The 16,703-nt window shown below is 47.4% G+C and overlaps 1 protein-coding gene across 3 annotated transcripts in view; it reads right to left on the reverse strand.

Moving 5' to 3' along the window:
* The window catches only part of ccdc102a (coiled-coil domain containing 102A), a 60,889-nt gene that overhangs the window by 13,167 nt on the left and 31,019 nt on the right, over positions 1 to 16,703 (reverse strand). For all 3 annotated transcript variants that reach the window (XM_042221545.1, XM_042221547.1, XM_042221546.1), the window contains 4 exons: positions 11,964 to 12,187; positions 11,426 to 11,534; positions 9,845 to 9,961; positions 9,188 to 9,397 (listed from right to left, as the gene is read on the reverse strand). In XM_042221545.1, coding sequence (XP_042077479.1) covers positions 9,188 to 9,397; positions 9,845 to 9,961; positions 11,426 to 11,534; positions 11,964 to 12,187 — 660 coding nt within the window. The remainder of the gene's footprint in view (positions 1 to 9,187; positions 9,398 to 9,844; positions 9,962 to 11,425; positions 11,535 to 11,963; positions 12,188 to 16,703) is intronic.

The following is a 16,703-nucleotide window of genomic DNA, read 5'->3' on the forward strand; positions in this document are numbered from 1 at the left end:
CTGGAGTAAAGAGTTTGACGCTTCACATCTGCTTGTTTGGTCCTCCACTAAATACGCTCATTGTGTCAGATGTTTAGTTACTCCTCGGCCTCCTTTAGCAGTAATGATATCTGTAACAAATGTAGCATATTTGCAGCGCTGGAGGCCAGGATTACTGAATTGGAGACTCGGCTTCGCACCCTTCATTCACCCATAGCTAGCCAGGCCCCTGTAGCTGGTGCAGCCGAAGATAGCGTAGGCCCCGCTAGCTGTTCCCCGGCAGACCCAAGCAGCTGGGGAAAGAGGGCGGCTGGGTCACGGTGAGGAGGAAGCATAGTCCTAAACAGAAGCCCCAGGTACACCACCAACCCGTTCATGTGTCTAACCGTTTTTCCCCACTCGGCGACACACCCGCCGGGGGTCAAACTCTGGTAATTGGTGATTCTGTTCTCAGACATGTGAAGCTAGAGACACCGGCAACCATAGTCAATTGTCTTCCAGGGGCCAGAGCAGGCGACATTGAAGGAAATTTAAAACTGCTGGCTAAGGGTAAACGTAAATTCAGTAAGATCATAATTCACGTCGGCAGTAATGACACCCGGTTACGCCAATCGGAGGTCACTAAAATCAATATTGAATCGGTGTGCAACTTTGCCAAAACAATGTCGGACTCTGTAGTTTTCTCTGGTCCCCTCCCCAATCAGACCAGGAGTGACATGTTTAGCCGCATGTTCTCCTTAAATTGCTGGCTGTCTGAGTGGTGTCCCAGAAACGATGTGGGCTTCATAGATAATTGGCAAACCTTCTGGAGGAAACCTGGTCTTGTTAGGAGAGACGGCATCCATCCCACTTTGGATGGAGCAGCTCTCATTTCTAGAAATATGGACAAATTTATTAAACCCCCCAAAATATGACTATCCAGAGTTGGGACCAGGAAGCAGAGTTGCAGTCTTACACGCCTCTCTGCAGCTTCTCTCCTCCTGCTACCCCCCCAAAAACCCATCTCCATAGAGACTGTGTCAGCTCCCAAACAGACAAAAAACAAACTAAAAACCAGCAACAAACAACTTAAACATAAACAATTACAAAGAAAGAACAATACAGTATCCACATCTGAACCAAAGAGTAAAACAGTGAAATGTGGATTATTAAATATTAGGTCTCTCTCCTCCAAGTCTCTGTTAGTACATGACTTAATAATTGATCAACAAATTGATTTACTCTGCCTTACAGAAACCTGGTTGCAGCAGGATGATTATGTTAGTTTAAATGAATCAACACCCCCGAGTCATTCTAACTACCAGAAATCTCGAAGCACAGGCCGAGGGGGCGGTGTGGCAGCAATTTTTCACACCAGCCTATTAATTCAATCAAAGACCCAGACAGACTTTTAATTCATTTGAAAGCCTGATGCTTAGCCTCGTCCACCCCAGCTGTGAAAACTCAGAAACCAGTCTTACTTGTTATCATCTATCGTCCACCTGGGCCTTACACAGAGTTTCTGTCTGATTTCTCAGACTTTATATCTAATTTAGTTCTGAGCTCAGATAAAATAATTATTGTGGGTGATTTTAACATCCATGTAGATGCTAAAAATGACAGCCTCAACATGGCATTTAATCTGTTATTAGACTCAATTGGTTTCTCTCAAAATGTAAAAGAACCCACCCACCACTTTAATCACACTCTAGATCTTGTTTTAACATATGGCATAGAAACTGAACATTTAACAGTGTTTCCTGAAAACCCTCTCCTGTCTGATCATTTCCTGATAACATTTACTTTACAATAATTGATTACACAGCGGTGGAGAGTAGACTTTATCACAGTAGATGTCTTTCTGAAAGGCTGTAACTAAGTTTAAGAATATAATCCACCCACTGTTATCATCTCCAATGCCCTGTACCAACACAGAGCAGAGCAGCTATCTGAACGCTACCCCAACAGAGGTCGATTATCTTGTTAATAATTTCACCTCCTCACTACGTACGACTCTGGATACTGTAGCTCCTGTGAAAACTAAGGTCTCTAATCAGAAGTACCTGACTCCGTGGTATAATTCTCAAACACGTACCCTAAAGCAGATGACTCGTAATCTGGAGAGGAAATGGCGTGTCACAAATCTAGAGGATCATCATTTAGCCTGGAGAAATAGTTTGCTGCTTTATAAGAAAGCCCTCCGCAAAGCCAGAACATCTTACTATTCTCACTGATTGAAGAAATAAGAACAACCCCAGGTTTCTCTTCAGCACTGTAGCCAGGCTGACAAAAGTCAGAGCTCTTTGAGCCAACCATCCCTTTAACGTTAACTAGTAATGACTTCATGAACTTCTTCACAAATAAAATTTTTATCATTAGAGAAAAAATTACCAGTAATCATCCCACAGATGTAATATTATCTACAGCTACTCTTAGTACCATTGATGTTAAGTTAGACTCTTTTTCTCCAATTGATCTTTCTGAGTTAACTTCAATAATTACTTCCTCCAAACCATCAACGTGTCTTTTAGACCCCATTCCTACAAAACTGCTCAAAGAAGTCCTGCCATTAATTAATTCTTCGATCTTAAATATGATCAACCTATCTCTAATGATCGGCTATGTACCACAGGCCTTCAAGCTGGCTGTAGTTAAACCTTTACTCAAAAAGCATCTCTAGACCCAGCAGTCTTAGCTAATTATAGGCCAATCTCCAACCTTCCTTTATATCAAACATCCTTGAAAGAGTAGTTGTCAAACAGCTAACAGATCATCTGCAGAGGTTTATTTGAAGAGTTTCAGTCAGGTTTCAGAGCTCAGCACAGAAACAGCTTTAGTGAAGGTTACAAATGATCTTCTTATGGCCTCTGACAGTGGACTCATCTCTGTGCTTGTCCTGCTAGACCTCAGTGCAGCGTTCGATACTGTCGACCATAATATCCTATTAGAGCGATTAGAACATGCTGTAGGTATTACAGGTACTGCTGCTGCAGTGGTTTGTATCATATCTATCTAATAGACTACTTATAAAGACCTGGATGGCCGCTAACTTTCTGCTTCTTAATTCAGATCAAACTGAGGTTATTGTACTCGGCCCTGAAAGTCTTAGAAATATGGTATCTAAGCAGATTCTTACTCTGGATGGCATTACCTTGGCCTCCAGTAACGCTGTGAGGAACCTTGGAGTCATTTTTGACTCGATACATATGCGTACTGAACCGAAAGCACTGTATCGAACGGTTCAATATCGATACGAATATCGTTGCACCCCTAGTCAGTAGATCTGTGAACACGTCCCAGTCAGGGACAGTCATCCTGGGAAACACCGGAGCTCAGCCACGCTCGAGCCGTGACGATGCTTCATCTATTAGCCTAAAAAACAGTAACGCCTGTTTATGGATTATCATAAACTTTTACCTCCAACGGAGATTATTTTCTGTGATAAACACCTGTGGGATAATCCCAGTGGATCTGTATCACAGGAACCACGGCAATGCTAACTGACCCTCCCAGAGCAGCTTTGCATGATTCACAGTCCAAAATAATCCTTCTGTACTTGATCCTCTGCGCAGCCCCTCAGTTCATCCTCCATCTGAAACCAGCTGTTTTAGCTCCTCCCCTTTTAAGACAACTTTCTTTTGATTGGTTGCCCCTCATAAACATGTTTGAGCAGTTGGTGGGTGGGGTTTCTACCCCCTCTCGGCGCCATCATCTGGATCCAAGGGTAGAAAAAACTGATAAACTGTGTATTTAGATTAATCTGAGTTTCTGGCTCGCAGAGATTACTGCACATACAGCGAGCTCATTATTAGAAAGGTTGGACATGTTATCATCCAACACAGGAACAGGTCCGCTCGATCAGCTACAGATCAGTCTACAGCTTTCACTGTAACATTTAATGTCATGTAACCCCAGCTGTGCAGTTTCATCCGTTATCTGTGGCTTATCCTTATCAGGGTCACGCGGGCCTATAACTAGAGATGGGTGTGGCAGGGGTGTGGTCTCTGGCTCTGTTGCAATGGAGGGGTGGTACGATAAGCACATGGAGCGGTGCCGCGAGGTCGGAGGCGACAGGTGCTACTAATGAACTCTGCCCTTTTTCAGTGTCTGGGGTCGGGAAGGAGTGGTTTGTGTGGTGTGGGAAGGTGCTGGAAAGCTGGCATCCTGGTTGAATACAAAGTGCTGAAACAGTGGAAAACTGTGGGTCAAAATAAAAGTGCTGTAAGCAACAATCGCACGCTGTGTGGGTCCTGATCATCTCACAACAGGCTACAGCCTGGACAGTCTGTCACTCCTGTGGCCACTAACTGCATGTCTCCGGGAGCCGGAGTACCCGAGAGAACCCACGCAAACTCCACACAGAGTGGACCCAGGACCTCCGTGCTGCCCGTACAGTTTCATATCCAGGAAAAAAATATAATCATATTTCCACGTTTAATGAAAATGATTTATTTAATAAAACATGGCTAAATTCAGGAGATAATTACACTCCGTGTGACGTTTCCCTCTCGATGAAGCTGGTCGGTGAGCTGGATCAGGTGATTCTCTGCCACGCCTCAGTGATGCTGCTGCATTTCTCACTCTGACACGTTCGGGGCAGAAAGCACAATAGAGGCCGAGCCGGGTTCTTGCTCCCCGAGCGCGGCTCACAGAGGTCTGATCGTTGGTTTGTGCTAATTTGCTGCTACATAAATAAAACTGAACTGTTTTCTCAATGATGACTTTCTGATACTGCGGAACAAACATGCTTTTACACACGGCGAGACGTCCCTCGCCGCCTCCATCTTTCCTCATAAACACTGCTCTGTTATTAATAAAGAACCAGACCTGCGAACAGAATCTACAACGACACATCTCTAAAATCTTGCCCGTCCTTATTTCAGTTAACCGTGCTCAGAGTGAACTCAGTTAATTTACTGCAGGTGATTTAATTTTAATATCTGCGGCCAGAGAGGTTTGAGGACTTCCTGCTTTTATCTTTAGCAGGTCAGAGACCTCAATATCCCCCCAGTCTTATCATTTCCAGACGATGGCTGTCTGAGAGGGTGGAAGAAGAGGAGAGGACGGGGGAGGGCGGGGAGGCAAGGGGGGAGGGGTGGGAAGTCCCTGACTCCATTAAACATGGATTACAGGACGGCGTATGAGCAGGAATGTTTGCCGTCCTTCAAATGTGTGTGTGTGTGTGTGTGTGTGTGTGTGTGTGTGTGTGTGTGTGTGTGTGGTGTGAGGTGTGTGTGTGTGTAGTGTGTGTGTGTAGTGTGTGTGGAGTGATGTGTGTGTGTGTGTGAGAGTGTGTGTGTTACGCTGCGCTGCCTGTTAAATGTTTCTCCTTGACTGCAAAGACCCTGAAGTCTGCTGCTACATCTGCTCACAGAAGACAAAGACACACACACACACACACGCGCACACACACACACGCACACACACACAACACACACACACACACACGCGCGCACACACACACACACACACACACACACACACACACACACACACACACAACACACACGCGCACACACACGCGCACACACACACACACCCTTCCCCCTCTGTCATGCAGAATTTAGCATTAATTTAGACAGCAGTCCCACAGACGATGAAGAGCAGAATTGGTTTTATAACGAGGGCTGGCCGGGAGTCATACAGTGGGGGAGGGGCTTGTGCGCGCTTCTCGGAGCGGTTTCGCGATATCGGCTCAATGAAACACAAAGAGGAAGAAAATGTGAAGAGACACAAAGAAAAGATGGAGCAGAAGGAAGTAAAATGAAAGGTTGGGAACAAAAATAGAGCAGCTCACCAATCAGATGCCTCGCTCTTATTTTGAAGGTCTAATCTCAATTAACCAGCAAACTCTGCCGTTTCCTGTCCCACCACGTTTTTTTTATTAAATAGCTCGTTGAACAGGTCCTTGACAAAAGTCCACCAGGACAAACTTCTTTATCCTTCGGCCATCTTTTCCTCCTCTTCATCAGAGTCTTCCTCACAGACTACGAGTCAGCTTCAGCTCAAACAGTGTCTAATTATTATTCTGTCTGACTTCCTTTGATTCATTACGCTGAATCTTTACTCTGTGTGTGTGTGTGACTGTGCGCGTGTGTGTGTTAAATGCAGCATTAAATCAGCCTGACATCTTCATAAATAACCCTGTGGGATGGGCGGTAATGGAGGCCACTTACACTGACAAACACGCACACACACTTCTGCCACCCACCCTGCTGCTTAATGAGGCTATTTAAAAGGACCAGAGATCATCTCTCACACACACACACACACACACACGCGCACGCACACACACACAGTCTGGACCTTGGACCACTGCGGCAGCTCCGCTGTTTGCTGCTGTGCTGGGATCGTCGTCCTGTTTGGTGCGAGCTGTGGGGCAGACGGCCTCACACTGAGCTCTCTGGTCTTTGACCTGTATTTGAAGCATGAACCCGTCTCTCTCTCTGTTGGCCTGGTAATCATTCATTCCTGATGTTTCACTGACTGCTTACCCTCCTTGCAGACTTGTCCCTACAGGCCGTATCAAGTTTATTTGTGACATTTTGAGAAAAAACCTAAATGACCTCCTCACATGGAGATGTTTCTTTGATGCAGCATCCAGCCCCGCTGAACTGGGATGGCCTGACCTGACCTCAAACGACTCGACCGATCGAACCGCTGACAGCACGGGGAGGCTCGCCGTGTGACGCCATGCTCGTCGGCAGTAATGAAAGAGAAAATGAAAGCGTGGCCTCTGCTCTCTGTGTGGTTACTCTGACGTGTTTGCTGCCTGTTCATTTTGTGTTTGTAGTTCTTTGATACTCAGAGTTTTGTATTCTGTCTTTTGGCATTTTTATCCTGGATCTTTACCTGTGATGGACGGTGTTTAGACTTATGTGTGATATCCCTGGTTATTCAGTTCATTCCCAGAATCCTCTCATGTCTCGTCGATGTTACTTCCTGTTTTATTTTGATAGTCTCTAACTCTGTGTGTCTGCAGCCCGTCTAGGAGCCTGTTTGTGTTTGTCTGCTGTCTTGGAGCTCTGAAGCTGTTGAACTCTGACCTCTGTGTTTGGATGTTCACGGCCTTTTTCCTCGTTTGTGTTGTGTTGCCAGGATCGTGACTCATGACTCAGATTTGGACTTTTTTCAGCCTCTCAGCCAAAACTTAAACGTGTTGGTGAAGCAGGAGTGTTTCCTGCCCCGGGAAGGTTCAGATGTTGCCTGATCATTGGTGCGATTGTCTCGCCCGAGTCTGACCTGTGAACTGCAGCAGCATCACACACTTTCACAGGAAGCTGAAAAAAATGGGCCTCAGCTCCGTGCGGAGGCGCGTACAGACCTCAGACGTCTCTGATGAGCTATGAACCCGCCTGAGCCCTCGGGTCACCTGGATCAGGCCACCTTTGCATGGACAGGTGACCTGATCACCTGGATCAGGCTTTCACTTCTTAATGCTGCGACCTGCTGGGTCACAACTCCAGCTGTGCTCTGCTCCTCTTTAGGAAGTCTCACCTAAATGATTATTTTATTTCATTTCTGCTTCTTTTGCTGATTTCTGTTTGGGCGTTTAATAATTTGCTTTTTATTATCAGTTAATTGTATTTATCCTTGTGTTGGTTTGATCATTTTCAAAGACCTATGATTAGTTTTTGCTGGATTTCTTCTTCTTTCAGGAATTTAAATGATGAGTTTTTATTATCTTTGGTGTTTTCTGCTTGTTTTTTTATCGCTGTTGCTGTTCTTTAGTATTTTATGAATTCATTTGGTTACAACTGTCAGCTGATTGGACGGTGGGGATGTCCACACAGGAAGTGATTCAGTCTGGTGAATCACTCCTCCCGCTGGAGGTCGCTTCAATAACTCGCTTCTAATATTTGGGAACAGTTCAAAAGTTTAACCCCGCCCACTTTGGTTAACCGGCGTCAAAGTCGCTCCTTAAACCTCGTGACCACGGCACTTCCTTTAAACGCCGTTTCTTACCTCGCACCTCCGCCTACCTCTCCTCATCACACCTCACTGTGATCAGGTGACTTATCTGACACACACACACTGTCCATGTGTGTGTGACAGTGAGCATCAATCTGTGCTGTAGCATCCACAGCCTCGACTGAGGATGAAGATGATTCTGCTATCAATCAATCTGTGTGTGTGTGTGTGTGTGTGTGTGTGTGTGTGTGTGTGTGTGTGTGTGTGTGTTTCAATCACTCGCCCTGTTTGTTGTTCGCTGTGCGGATCAATACTGTGGTTTTAACACTAAACACAATCAATCTTTCTGTTTTTAAACACACACACACACACACACACACACACACACACACACACACACACACACACACACACGCTGTTCCTGAAAGACAAGGTCGGGGCACAAACACGTAGCGCGAGCTCATCGTGTGCAGGAAACCAAACCTCCTGCACTTTCAACCTCGTTTGTGAATCAGTGGAAATGTGAGAGGCAGCAGCATCTCCTCTGTGTCGTCCACACAAACGTGGCATGAAGCCTGCAGCTGCTCTGCATGTGCAGCACGCGACCTGCGTCAGCTGCAGGGAAAGTAAGTAACGTGTAATCGTCGCAGGTGGAAGGCACCTGATGAGACTCGGGTTAACTCTGAGCTGCCACAGAAATTCTCTTTTTAACTCCTCACTTTATTTAACGAGCTGTGGGAGAGGCAGGATGAGCGTCGGGCGTCTGACCTTAACGACCCCCTGACCTGAGGTTACAGGTACGCTGATTCACCTGAATGAAACTTTCTCATCTTCTGCTTGAAGGAAATAAAAGCTGAAGTTTGTTAATCTTCTATTTTTTATCTGCAACCTTCGAAACGGGTGAAAGCTGATGAACCTGCTCGTCTCAGCTCGAGACCCCTCACCTTTCACCGTCTCTGCCCATGTACAAGTTTCTCCATCTGTATTATTGGATGTCAGTTAACCTGCATGTAACCATGACGACATGGACACCCCGTGACCCGGCGGCGTCTCCCCCCTTCAGCAGGAGCTCAGACTGTCACGAGGTTTTGATTAGACTTGGTTTACTTCTGTGATTTCCTCGTTATTCAGCCGGCCGATGCCCGCCTCGGACCGAACGCCGCCCGTCTCTACATCTGTGGAGGGATTTCCACGGTGTCGTGAAATGAAGGAGCAAAAAAACCTGACAGCTGTGCAGCGTGAGGGATGAGACCGTGGAGGAACACGCGAGGAAAAGGAAAGAAGAGAGGGAAGTAAGCACGCAGAAAGCCCCGCCCACCTTGTTCCTCTCGAACAGCTCGGTCTGGATGGCCTTCAGGTCGCTGTCGAGCGCGGAGGCGGCCTGCCGGCGCTGCTTGGCTAATTGCTCCTCCAGGTCTTCAACCTGAGCTCGCAGTTTCTTGTTGTCCCTCTCCAGGCCCAGCTTCTCGGTCTCCAGGCGCTCTCTACGCCCCCACTCTGCGGCGTTCTCCACCTGCAGCCGCTCCATCTGTAGGAAACACACGACACGCCTCAGATTTCACAGCAAACGCTGGCGGAGACAGGATTGACTGTACGGCGGCCCAAACATCCAGCTGTCAGTCAAAGAGGCCACACCCCTAATAATGCCCACTTTAGCCTTAAAATAACATAAACAGCTGTTCTGAAGCTACACTGCTATAGGCTGCTGGGGGATTCCCATGATGCACTGGGTGCTTCACTCACTGTGTGTTTATCCATCTGCATGTAATCATTAGTGATTATTCATGTCTGTCTCGGGGTGCCGCCCCTCCCTGAGTGTTTCTGCACCCACAAACTCACAGACTGTTTTTAGCAGTCTGACATTTTTCATCTGATTCTGTATGAAATTGTTTATAAATGTTAGCGACGTCCGTTCACGTCTCCCACGGCTTTTCTCGGGGTCGTGATTCCCGCGCGCTGCTGTCAGGTCCCTCACCTCAGCTCGTAGTTCGGCCAGCTTCTTGTCCATGCTGGTTCGAGCTCCCAGTTCGTCCTCCAAGTCCTCGGAGATGCGTCCCAGCTCGTCCTGGTGCATCTCCTTCAGCAGGTTCAGCTGCAGGATGAAGACATTGAACATTTAATCTTTCAGTGACTCTCAGGCTTTCCCGGCATCGTTCAGGCTGATGTTAGAAATAAATCCACGTTTAAGCCGCCTGACATTTAATGTTATCTGGACGTTTTTCGGGGGAGGCGGCTGTTTCTTTAAAGCAGACACTGTGAGACGCCTCCTGTGATGTTGGAGGATCTGAAACAACATGCGTGGAGATAAGCGTGACCCCCCCGTCATATCTCCTTATCTCTGCCTCTCGTCTCATCCGCCTCCTCCAACCTGCAGCGCGATCCCGCTTTCATCTGCATCTTCTAACACGCTTATCTACGAACTCCGTCACCTTCATCATCATCTACACATCTCTCACATCTTCTGCCCCCCCACCCCCACTTTGCTGCTTTTATCTAACTCATGTTCATCAGACCTGCAGTCTGCGGAGCGGTGCTGCCCCCTAGTGGTTCGACAAAGACAGAGATCGTCACACTCGGCTTTATGATTTGGACGCTGCTGAGCACAGCAGGCCTCCTGCAGCTGAAGACCTGCCGGGACATTTGAAGCGATCAGACTTCTTAGTAAAGTCATTTTAAGGGCTTTTTGGAAAGTTTATGACTCGTGATGACTGACGATCACTGCGCGATCAGCAGAGGCCACAGGTTTGAACACCAGAAATAAAAACATTCAAAGACCTGAAAATGTTCACTCAAAAGCAAAACTGTGATCACTGAAATGTTTAAGACCTCCTGCTCTTCTTACATGTTCCTATTTATTTGTAACAGCTGCTGTTGTTGTTGTTATTGCTGAATTGAAGGTCAGCTGTGCACGTTAGCTGCGCCTGTCCTGTTGCATCAGTTGCTGTTTGACAGTAACTGATGTATAAAGAAGTAAACACAGAAAATTCAAAGTGAACACGTCACAGACGCATGATGCTGTGCAGCTGCTGCACACTGAGTTTAATGAGCTGAAACAATCACGACCTGTGTTCATCGTCCTTTTGTCGTGATCACTGGAGTTAGAAATGAAATTCAAACGCCGTCCGCAGCTCTCACATTCAGCTCGTTTGCTGACTAAATGCTATGAACGCTAATTATTTGTGGACTGTCTGCGAGCGTCACGTGGACCAAACTGTGTGAAAATCTGAAGTGAGGAACATTTTCTATGAAATTCAAGCTGTAAGTCGAGCGCGTGTCTAACAGGAAGTCCCTGAGAATCACGCACTCCGGCTTCCTTCGTTGCACTTTTGATGTATTTGTCACGTTTGCTCCTTCTGCTTTCTTTCGGTTCGGCTGCTTTGCTCTGTCTTTGTCTTCTTGTTGTGCGACAGCAGGTCAGTGATCGATGAACCACGGAGCTCAGAGACACGAGCGCTCGTCTGTTAGCAGAAAAACAGTCAGAGCGCACGTTTAAAGAAGACAGACCGTCCCGCGAAGCAGCGTCCGCTGTGCTCAGGTGACCTGTGTTGTGCCTCACCTGTTTGAGAGCCTCCTGCTTGCTCTTGCTCAGCTCCTCGTACTTCAGTTTCCACTGACTGAGCTCAGCCTCGAGTCTCTCGATGCTCTTACTCAGAGCCAGCTTGTCTCTGCAGGGAAACAGACAGCACGAATGAATCACGCCACACTCCCCGCCACACCCGTTTGTGCTAGAACAGAGTGATAAAATAACAGAAAATAAATGTAATGGCAGAAGACTTCCTGTTTCTGTACAATCTGTCGTGTGTTCGTGGTTTGTTTGCTTTCTTGTGCTTTCTCTGTGACCTTCACGTTCTTACCGTTTCAGAGTCGAGCCGACAGCTTTCTGTCTTTACAGATTTCTGATGGTGTGGAAACGATAACATAACTCGTAAAACGAGTTTCACATCTCTGGGCGCGATCGATAAAAAACATTACAGACAAGAAGGATTTCTATGGTGAAATGCTGATTTATGACTAGATTATGTTTCTCTGATGGTGCGACCTCGGGCTGTCCCTGCTGACAGAACCAGAAGTCGTGTTTTTCCCGCTTCTCTTACTCTCTCTCCTTCAGCAGGACTTTCTGGGACTCGTCCAGGCGAAGCTGCAGAGCGTTCAGTTTGCTCGAGTCCTCCTCCGCTGTGCCCGCGTCCTCCCACAGCTGTCGGCTGCGCTCTTGCCGGCGCGAGCCGGCCGGGTTGACGCCGCCGCGGCCATCCCAGGCCTCCTGAGCGTCAGCGCCCGGAGCTCGGGAGCGCAGCACTGAATCAAGCAGCTCCAGGTCCTGATGGAGAAGGAGACAAAGAGACCGGGAGGTCAGACGGTGACATGAAGGCTAAACCGCACACAGGTGGGAGAGACGGACGCACGCTGGCAGGTAAAGACAGAGGGAGGGACGATGTGACAGACATGCTGTGTTTTACTCAGAGATCAAAGACTTGAAACATGTGGAACAGTTTCTGCAACCTGCTGTAAACTTTGACTTTTAGCTCAAATGAGTTTTTCAGCCCTGAACATGTGGATGTTTCCTCATGAAGTTATGATGGAAAAAACATGAAAAAAAAGCACCAAATCTGGACCCACCCAACTGGAATTTCTGAGGTTGCTGCCAGCTAACTCTCACATCATTTTCACGTTGCGTGTTTTTAATGACCTTAACAGAAATAAAACTAAGCGTAGCGCTCGTCCTGCAGCACGCAGTAAATCTGTCCCCTCTGGCAGGCAGACAGCAAAGACCTCGTCCTTATTTCCTCCACAGAACAATCACTTGCCTCCCGCACGACCCAGAGCTGCTCCTTTCTAAGACATCCAGCACGCTGCCTTCAAGTGCTCCCTCAAAAGTAAGGACATCCTGGCATCAAAGCTGAGACCATCGCAGGTGTTCGGAGATCAACTAAAGCAGCTGAGATTTACTGAAGTAAATGTAAGCGCAATCGATTGATCAATCGATATATCGATCACAGTGATAGACAGTTTAAACCGGGAGGTGCCGGCTCTGAAGAGAGCAGGGAACCTGATTTATCAATGTCCTGCTGTCACGTCCAATCACAGGTTATGATTTTACTTCAGCAGATAAAAACTTTCATGCTTTGTTTTATTGATCAAGCGTCCAAAGGAAGTTCAGTCTGAGGCGTCACAATATCGTCACAACATCAGGTTTTCACAACACGATTATCAGCGTCACAAATATTCATGCGACCATAATAACCTATAGAAGAAATTGAAAAAAGAAAACAGCCTTCACCTTATTTAGCTTATGCACGAGCTGCTGAGACAGCAACACGTGTACTGCAGTAAGAACACCTGTCGCTGACATGTGCAGCTTCTGTAGCAAACAGAGGGTCAAACTGCAGAATCAACCGTCAGAGCTTCACTCGCGCCTGTGGGAACGCTTCCCTCTGACTGAGCAGGTTTGTTGTAGCAAGTTGAGAAACAGGAAGTGAAAACTTTTAGCAGGTGTTACCTTCCTGCCCCGCCTCCCTCAGCGGGTAACCCGGGGCTACAGTCACGTAGTGGCGTCACTACCCGATCGGTACCGGAAACCCGATCGGTACCCCGCATGCGCAAATCTTACGTCACTTCCTGTCTTTGCCAACATTGCGACATTCAATATATTTGAATGATACGGTTAGCGCCCAGTTAGCTCCTAGCATTTCTCAACAGCTCTGCCTCCTTTTCGACTGCCCGGGACATTTAAACAATGGATAATCCGTATACAAAGAAATTCATGCTTTTCTCCTCAACAGAGAGCGTCCCCCGATTGAGCAACAGCGCCGTAAAATAAGAAGAATGGCGCCTAATTACAGAGTTAATAATGCAGACTTTGTAATATCTCACGTGTAGATTCATCAGCCAGATGAAGTGTTTACTGACAATTGACAGTGATAGCGCACATCATCATCACTATTCCAACAATCCTCTCCTCACAGACAAGCATAAACACACTCGACTATCGCTAAATCAGATTTAACACACGTTTGTAATGACGATAATTCAGTTTATAATAGGGTTTATTCGCTCGGTCAGCAGGTGGCGGTATCCTCGTACACTGGGGAGTAAACTGCCATTAAACGAACAGAAGAAGAAGAAAACATCTGCACATGCGCGGTACGGATCGGGTAGACCCGATTTGTACGGTCAGACTTTACACATGCGCAGTAAGGATCGGAGAGTCCTGATCCGTAACTTTCTTTTTATTTTTCGTTTTTGTCTACATTGTACTGAAATGCTTCATTATTGCAAACATTTTAAGATATACTTGTTATTCTTAACATCTTAACAGATACTCTGACCCATAACTATCGTAAAACGCTACGACCGGAAGTAGAGACCTTTCGCGCATGCGGGGTACCGATCGGGTTTCCGGTATGGATCGGGTAGTGACAAGTGGCCACAATGAAGTGGACACGGCAGCTATCAAAGAGGAGCTGCTCGACAACAAGACAACATTTGGAGATTACTGTTTTAGTGCTGGTAGCGGTAATCTCGTTAAAGTCACGTTAACACCATAACTGCATTAATGGGGCAAATCTCCGTTAACAAGTTACCGCGGATCGCCCCTTGCGTGGGGCTGGACGGCGTTAACGCGTTAACGAGCTAACCGGGCTAACACGCTAACCGGGCTAACGAGCTAACCGGGCTAACATGCTAACCGGGCTAACATGCTAACCGGGCTAACGCGTTGACGCCTAAAATCCTTTGATTTTCTCAAAAATCGACAGTGTGCCGTATGTATGAATTCTGGTTGTGTTTACTGACCTCGAACCGCGTTTATGTGCTGCACAGGCTCAGCAACAAATGTTTTAGTTCGACTTTGCTGAGCTACGAAGCTGCAGCGCTTGATGGATTGTTGGAGCATTACAGCTACCGAGGAGCCTGGCGGACTGATACGTACTGTGCTTCAGCGTAATATCACCGTACTGTGTGTATAAGGGCCACAGATGCTTGTTTATGCTCAGCATCTGTTAGTTTACATTTTGACTTCACAACTATGAGCTTTTCGTTATGCACAAAAACAACATTGTTTTATTTTATTTATGGAGCATTATTATTTAATAAATGCTGATAATTTATTTCTGAGTACATCTGCGCTGTATGTTAATAAAGGTGCCCGTGTGAGATCTGGGACAGTGTGACTAAGAACTCTCTTTTTGTTCTTACTTTATGGCTTTAAAAAAATATTGAGATCTATATCGTATATCACCATCCAGCTAAAGAATATCCAGATATGAATTTTGGGTTGTATCGCCCAGCCCTACCACTGCTCTTCTGACTGAAAGCATAAAGATCACGACTCAGTCAAATGTCACTGTTTTCACTGCTCCAGTTTGGATCATTGTAGGATGACAGCAAACCCTCCAGTGTGGACGACGCAGTAACACCAACAGGACTGCGTCGTCCAGACTCACGCGTGAGGAAAAGCGACACAAGGTCACGGAGCACGCTCTGTCCCAACACGTGGAAAACAGAGCTGCCACGCTGCCATTACAGGCGACGGCCAACAGAGGGCCCCTCTGCGCCGCTGTGGGTGAGACAAAGCCTGACATGTGGAAGCACTCAAAGAGGAGAACAATGGAAGGAGACAGGAAATGAGGCTGAGCTGTGTGAGAGCAGCAGCGAGCCACCGTTCCAAGACCACCTCTGCTGCCTGTTGACAGACACATAATCACGGTTTACATGCAGCCCTGCAGCCCAAACATGTGTGCGGAGAAACACAGGGACCCACCGCCGCTGCAAACAGCAGACAAACTGCAGAAATCCTGCGTTTGATTGCAGCCTTCGGTTTTTTCACGTCAGCTCAGATTCAAGTTTAATGAACTCAAACCTGCACGGATGGATGCAACAACGCTCGGGAAGGCTGCGGCGCTTTAACGACGCTCTGATGATCGCTCGGAGGCCAAAGCGGCCAGAAACATCCCCGGCGTGTTTCACGCTGCAGGCCAGATCTGTCCCGCTCATCGTTTCGGGTTCTGTAACGCTGCAGTTCGTTCAGGTCTGCCGCTTTCCACGCACCGCCAGATTTCACAGTAGAAAGCTGGACGGCAGGGTGCAGGTGAAGCACCGCATCGACCTCCGCCTGCGCTGAAGCTCATGAGTAAAATTCCCTTCCTGTCCCTGGGTTTGATGACTCTCACACATAAAAACTAAAGACCCGACACCAGAACTTTCTACTGAAGCAGCCAATCAGATGTTAGTGCAGACTGAAGGTCGCCGCTGTCTCCAGTGGAAGTGGGCCCTTGCCCACGGCAGAGAGTTGCTGTCGAGAATAAAACGAGAAGCAGAATGATTTAAACGTGACCGCAGGGGAACGTCCCCCAGCTGCTGAGAGGATGTGTCGGGCCTATTTTAGTCACATGATTCATCACCTCTGATACTACAGGTGCAGGTCACGGATAAAACCGAGCAGCACTTTCAGAACTCAACCGAAAGCCAAAGAGACTTGTGGCACTGGACGAAGCCGTCTCTAAATCATACAGTGTGATGGCGCTCTCTCTCAATGATAACGGACATCCACCCATTTTTGACCCGAGAGAGGCTCACAGGCTGGTCCACACATCCAGCCTGTCGGGGATCTCGAGGTGATCCCAGGCCAGGAGGAGACGTACACCCAGGAGTCTCTGACTGATCCCGGTCTACCCTGCAGCCTCTGCCCAGCAGGAAGTGTCCTCACCAGCCTCCAAAGAACGACGCCTTATATTCCCGAGGAGACTGGTTCACGTCAGCATGAAGCAGCACTTCCAGGTACCATCTTTAAAGCCAGTGTTGCACTTTCAGCATCCCTGAGGACCCGAGGGTCCGCT

This window comes from Haplochromis burtoni, unplaced genomic scaffold, assembly GCF_018398535.1.
Source record: "Haplochromis burtoni strain Fernald_Lab_line unplaced genomic scaffold, NCSU_Asbu1 Contig_69, whole genome shotgun sequence".
Classification (NCBI taxonomy): domain Eukaryota; kingdom Metazoa; phylum Chordata; class Actinopteri; order Cichliformes; family Cichlidae; genus Haplochromis; species Haplochromis burtoni.